This window comes from Haliotis rubra, unplaced genomic scaffold, assembly GCF_003918875.1.
Source record: "Haliotis rubra isolate DU_JTF1 unplaced genomic scaffold, ASM391887v1 Scf97, whole genome shotgun sequence".
Taxonomy (NCBI): Eukaryota; Metazoa; Mollusca; class Gastropoda; order Lepetellida; family Haliotidae; genus Haliotis; species Haliotis rubra.
This window is the reverse complement of record NW_025767712.1, coordinates 1365796-1371919: the sequence shown is the minus strand read 5'-3', so window position 1 is coordinate 1371919 and position 6124 is coordinate 1365796. Positions and strand designations below refer to the sequence as shown.

Sequence of the window (6124 nt, the reverse complement as noted above, 5' to 3'; positions counted from 1 at the left end):
CTAGTAGATGTGTACACAATCTATGACCCCCTACCTCCCCAGAACAAAATGGGGTGACCCCCTTAAAACATATTTCTTGTCTCTCTCCCCAAAGCCATAAATTATATAAATTATTAACATAAATTATTATCTAAAAAAAAATATATAAAAAGGAGCCAAGGGACTTTCTTCATTTCAGCCTGAAACTATGGTAATCCAGACTTGCCACACATTCTAGACTTGCATGGACTGCATTGTGTATATGTGCTTCAGGGTCTGAATGACAGACTAAGCGTGTCCATGTCTGGTAGTCTGGTTAGCTGTTGACTGGCACCCTCCCCTTTGCCTCCCAACAGCTGCCGCAAGCGGTCACGGGGAGGCAAACCAGTCTGTGGTTAGTGGCAGTACGAACCACTCTCCTACCCAGAGTTCCATGCGTCCAGCCAGTATGTGACTAAGCTGGTTCCCGGCTCCTTTGCGCGCGCTAACGTTCGACAAAGCTATTGCGATATGCGAGACGGGGCCCAGCTTAGTATGTGACCTACTCCCGTTACGGAAAGGGGCGGGTGCTGACGAATGTGCGCCGGAGTGTGAGTACGAACGTATCCAAGCCTGCGATGTGCGGAGTTTTCGAATTGACAAGTACTCCTTACAGCAAAAAGAAAGCGATTGACATCACCAACATCGAAAAGTGATGTACAGAGTTTACGTATCAACATCCAGCCATGTGTTCTGGTTCGAAAACATTTTCGTTTTGAGTTACGTTTACGGTGGGTATATCACATGTTATGAATTTCAATGCAGGCGCACTACAAAATAAATACGAAAGCAAATCGACGATAGTGTTTTCATGTAATGTCATTCTCACATCATGACTTAAAATCCGTCCTGAGTTTTGCCAGGGATAGGGCCTTACTCGCCCACGTGCTTCCTTCAATACTGCCAGTAGCCAGAATACAGGTGTGTGCAGGCTCGTGGACCATGAGAGCGAGACAGCTCTTCATACATCAGTGAGCCATTTGACATGTTATTATATCGACCAGCTCTCACGTAGCTTCGGTTGTCATCGTACGCGAGAGTCTCTGCCATAAACTTCATAAAATAACTCGCCTACTTATAAGCAAGCAAGATAAAAAGATAGCGATATTGTATCACTGGTTTGACACCTAACAAACAACACACTTTGTCATGTGTTTCAGTTTCATCAATGTTAATTACTATATTGCTTCAGGGGTATCACATGACATGATCAATGAAACGTGATATATTTGTAGGTCATTTTTATAGATATATGCATGCATTCGTACGTACATATCGATACTGTAAGTTTCATGGCCACTATGTTGTGGAAAAATATATCCAATTACAACACAACCAGGGGCGCATACAGCTTTTGAGAAAGGGGGTGCGCACTATTGAGGAAAGGGAGGGTGCACACTTCATTTTCACCCGAGTTTCAATAATCATTTAATAAACTTTCAGTACAAAGGGTGTGCGCCCCTGCACCCCTCTGGATCCGCCTATGAACACAACATGTCGTTGGGAGATCTCAGAGTGCCCATGTCATGTGAGGCAAATAGCTGTACTGATCGAGTTGGATCCTTTTGGCACGTTATCAATACCTTTGATCCTGGGTTCGAATTCAACTTATTTTAGGTTTGTCAGCACCATACCTCATGGGATTCACCAAAGTGGCAAAGGTATTAAACCTGCATCTCCACACAGACAGATTAAGCTGACAGGCCATGATGCATCTAGACTACTGTTCATAGTGACTTTACTCACTCACTTACTCACTCACTCTCACTCACACACAAGGGTATTCAAATGTTCTTCGTAATATCACCACAGTGGTTTGGTTTTTGTTTGAGTTCATCATTTTGTTCTATTACCACGGGGGCCGTGGGGTAGCCTGGTGGTTGAAGTGTTCGCTTGTCTTGCTTAAGGCCCTTGTTCGATTCCCCACATGGGTGCAATATGTGAAGCCAATTTTTGGTGTTCCCCACCATGATATTGCTGGAATATTGCTAAAAGCGGCATAAAACCAAATTCACTCACTCATTCACTCTAATACCATGTTTAGATTCTACACTTATGATACTACCTATTAAATGTTCTTGTGGGGAGAGGGGCAGGTTGAGAAAATCTATTTTCAGCCAGTTCTTCAAAACATAATTTCTTTTCTAAAATATGGAGAAAACCTATTTTTACCCACACATGTTTTGTCCAAAACATCCAAAACATGTCCTTATACATTGAGAAAGGATTGGTCAAATTTTCGAAGTCTGGCACTTACAATATGTGGAGCCAGCTCTAGGTGTCTCTCATTGTGATATGGCAGGATTGTTGCTAAAAGCAGAATGCCCTTTCATTTACAAAGGTGATAAAAACTTGGGGCACATCAATATGTTTACTACACAGTAATACCTTTCCATGAAAATGTTATAAATTAAAATATTTTTCATAAAAGATAAACTTTGTGCTGCAGGAGAAAAGTACAAGAAGACAACTATAAAACAACACAGGGCTGTCACATAACAGCATTACCAACACAGCAATGGCAACCAACAGCATGACAGGGAGTTCACATGACAGTATGGCAAATACATCAATGGAAGACAGCAGCATAACCAACTCAGAGATCTCAAACATCAGCGAGACAGCTATGTCAAACAACAGCATGGAGAACGAGGAACATGAATCCTTCAAATCTGCAGTTCAGTTTGAAAAACAAGTTGATGAACCACCAGTTGTACAACCAAACAAATCCTCAAAGCATTCTAAATATATGTGTGGCATGTGCATCAAGTACTTTGAAAAGAGGTCTCAACTGAAAACCCACCTTAGTCGATACCATGATGGAACTGACAGCAATTTGTGTAGCATATGTGGTTGGCTGAACACCAGGGAAGTCGACATCTCAGGCCACATGCGGTCTGTACATCCATTGTATAAACAGTGTGATCAGTGTCAAAAGTGGCTCTACTCTAAACGTCGACTGAATGTACACATGGTTCAATTTCATGCTCCTGCAACTGAAAGAATCCAGTGTCACTTCTGCAGCAGCTCGTTCATCAGACAAAAGACACTAGCAACACACATGCTCAAGTTTCACATGCTGTTGCAGTGTTTGGAGTGTGTGGAGTATTTTACGGAAGATGAAGATCTAGATGTTCATCAGAGGAAATGTCATTCAAAAGCTGGTCGGAAAAGAAAACAAAGCAGGGCTACACAGAACCAAGTAAATGAATGTCTTGTAACCAGTACATCACAGGAAAATGATGATGTGGGGCAGGACATATGTTCCAGTCCAGAGAGTCTGTCAGAGACTAGCCTGATTGATGAGAGTGTGAACTGTCATGACTCTGACACAGTAATTTCAGACAGGATTGACAATGATGACACTGAGTCAAATACTGTGTCATGCAAAGACATCCAGAGTATTCAGAAACTGACTTCTCTTAGGGACAGACATCTGGAGGTATCCCTTTGCTTACAGGATAAGGTTGACACGAATGAGAGTCATTCTATGGATAATATGAAAAAGTCCAAGGTTGAAATCAGCCAGTCAGGACTCCACTGTCCGTCCAATAAGTTAAATCAGGCAAAGGACATGATTTCTTGCAAATATTGTGATCTTAAATTATCATGTAGGGCATCCTTTTCTAATCACATGATACTTATTCATGAAGCCTGTGAGTGTGAATACTGCAATGGTTGGTTTGAGAATAAGAAGATTTTATTGGATCACTCGAGGATCTGTAACAGAAGTAAACTCAGTTACGGAACCAATGCCAAGGACTGTAATGTGAATGACTGTAATTCAGCTTTCCCTATATGTCAAGCACAGCAGACAGCATTTGAAGATCCTACAGAGGAAAGCCTTGCACCAGTCGCATCCTTCACCTGCAGTGTCTGTAACATGATGTTCACAACAATAGAGTCCTTGTCCGATCATGGAAACAGTTGTCAACGAAGCTTTGAATGTTCCATCTGTGATGAAATGTTACAGAATGAGGCAGCGCTTTCAGATCATGTCCAGTTTGTCCACCGAGTCGGGAAGAACTACAACTGTAGCCTGTGTGAGAGGCTGTTCCTCAAAGCTAGCAGTCTCAAAAGACATCTAACAGCAACACATGGTGACAGTAAAGTTGAGAAACAGGTTATCAAACTTCCAAAGAGAAAATATATGCACAGATGCTGCCTCTGCAGAAAGGTATTTTCACAATACAGCTATCTCAAGATGCATTTACGACTTCATGTGAAGGAGAAACAGCCAAAACGTGGAGGTAGGGTCACAGGGAGAGTTGTTACAGAGGACATCAACAACTTTGGTGTTTCTTACAGTTGTACTGATGAAAGTCGGAAGATCCCAGTGGAGTCTGTTACTGCAAACTGTGGTAAGAGCAGGACTGCAAGAGAAGAGTCCCCTTCCTTCAACACTGACAATCAAATGCGTAAAGACAAAGCTGACAACCTTGTGGGATGGGATAGTAGTGGGAGGGTGAAGGGCAGTGGAGGATGTGATGGAGGACGTGTTTTGAAAGATGTTGACATGGCCTCTGATGCTGATACACAGTGTCATGAAGGAGGTAGTCAGCAGATGGAAAATGTGAATTGTGAGAATATTGTTCACCGAAACACAGACACACAATCTAAGGTTCATCATTCGATGGACATTGGCACGAACTCTATGAGTTTGGCGAACAGTGTGAATAATTCACAGGTTGGGAAATGGAAAATGAACACCATCAATGCAATGGGAAATGGGAACAGAAGGTATGTGGGCAATCCCTTGGATGTAACAATGGCAAAGAATGTGAATGACACAGAGGCAGATAGTGCTGTAGATGTGAACAGCATCATTGCTTCACTTGTTGAATCTCTGCCTGTTGATCAGTGTTCCAACGATATGGAAACAAGCAGTGCTGTCCAAAGCATCCTTGATATCCCTGTTATTGAGCAATCGCATCACCTACATCACACTGAACATACTTTTACCGCTCCTTCAGAAGATATTAACTGTAGCCATAGACAAGGACTGCGATTCATTAATGAGGAAAGCAGAAACAAAGACAATTCTGAAGTTTGTCAGCAATCTGAGACCTTAGCTTTGGAGCAACTGTGTGAAGACAATCATGTGTCCAAAGATCATTCTTACATGATGACCAGACATCCTCCTGATGTCCTTTCTGAATATCCTTCTGACCTCAATACCAATGATCCTTCAGATGTCATTTCTGAAAATCCTTCTGATATTATTTCCACAGATCTTTGTGGTTTCAGGACTGCAGGACAAAGCAGTAGCCATATTATGGCATCTAATGACCGGAGTAAAACCTCACCGATTGTGCTCAGTCGTGAAGAAATAAAAGGCAGTGATAAGGAAGACAACAACAGCTGTGTGAACAGCACCAACTGCTCTGATGAGAAGGACCACAGTGTCTGCAATGAGGACAGTAGCTCCTCTGGGGAAGATAACAGCATCAACGGCAGTGACAACAGCTGTGATGCTGACTGCAGTGAGGACAACCCCTCTAACAGCTCCAGTGATAAAACCAGGGAGAGCCACAACTTTGAGTCTTTTCAGGAAGGTAAGGACATGGATGCAGATCAGGAACTGGAACTGCCTCATGTAGAGACTGGGGCATGTACTTTCACAAAGTAAATCACTTGATGTACCTCCATCAGCAAGAGGATGGAAGCAGGTGCATAAGCGGAGTCGTGAGACCAGCCAATGTCATCAGATGGCTCATATGGGCAGTAAGGGATGCTGCAGTTCGTCCTGTGCAGCTCTGAAGGGGAGGCATGGCAGGAGGGATGTCCACTACATGTGTGGGATATGTCGCCAGATCTTCAAGAACTTGGAGATCCTGCAGCACCACAAGGTAGCCCAACATTCCTTGTGCTGTGCAGCATGTGGACTGGTGTGCAGTAGGATGATTGACCTTCTCACTCATTATGAGTTCTGTGATGGGTGATCCTATTCAGAGGAGAGTCATATGGTCACATGTTGTGTTTTAAATACATGTATCTACAAGGGGTGTACAAAGTATAGCCATCTTGTAATCATGTAATGTCTGCAGAAGTGATTTCATGAAACATTCTCCTAATGCCAGTTTTTCTGAATGCATACATTGAAGGC

At 42.8% G+C, this 6124-nt stretch overlaps 1 protein-coding gene across 2 annotated transcripts; it reads left to right on the top strand.

Annotated features, from left to right (window-relative positions):
* Nucleotides 1-502: 502 nt before the first annotated feature.
* Nucleotides 503-6124, top strand: LOC124265305 (zinc finger protein 26-like). 2 transcript variants are annotated; one of them, XM_046700097.1, is made up of 2 exons: nucleotides 503-749; nucleotides 2468-6124. In XM_046700097.1, the coding sequence occupies exon 2, from the start codon at nucleotides 2537-2539 to the stop codon at nucleotides 5645-5647; it is 3111 nt and encodes a 1036-aa protein (XP_046556053.1). In that variant the 5' UTR covers nucleotides 503-749; nucleotides 2468-2536; the 3' UTR covers nucleotides 5648-6124. The 2 variants fall into 2 exon arrangements, with proteins under 2 accessions (XP_046556053.1, XP_046556054.1); XM_046700098.1 differs by having other exon boundaries at nucleotides 503-753; nucleotides 2471-6124.

Coding starts and splice junctions, on each gene's coding strand:
- LOC124265305 (XM_046700097.1), top strand. CDS start 2,537: ATGGCAACCAACAGCATGACAGGGAGTTCACATGACAGTATGGCAAAT.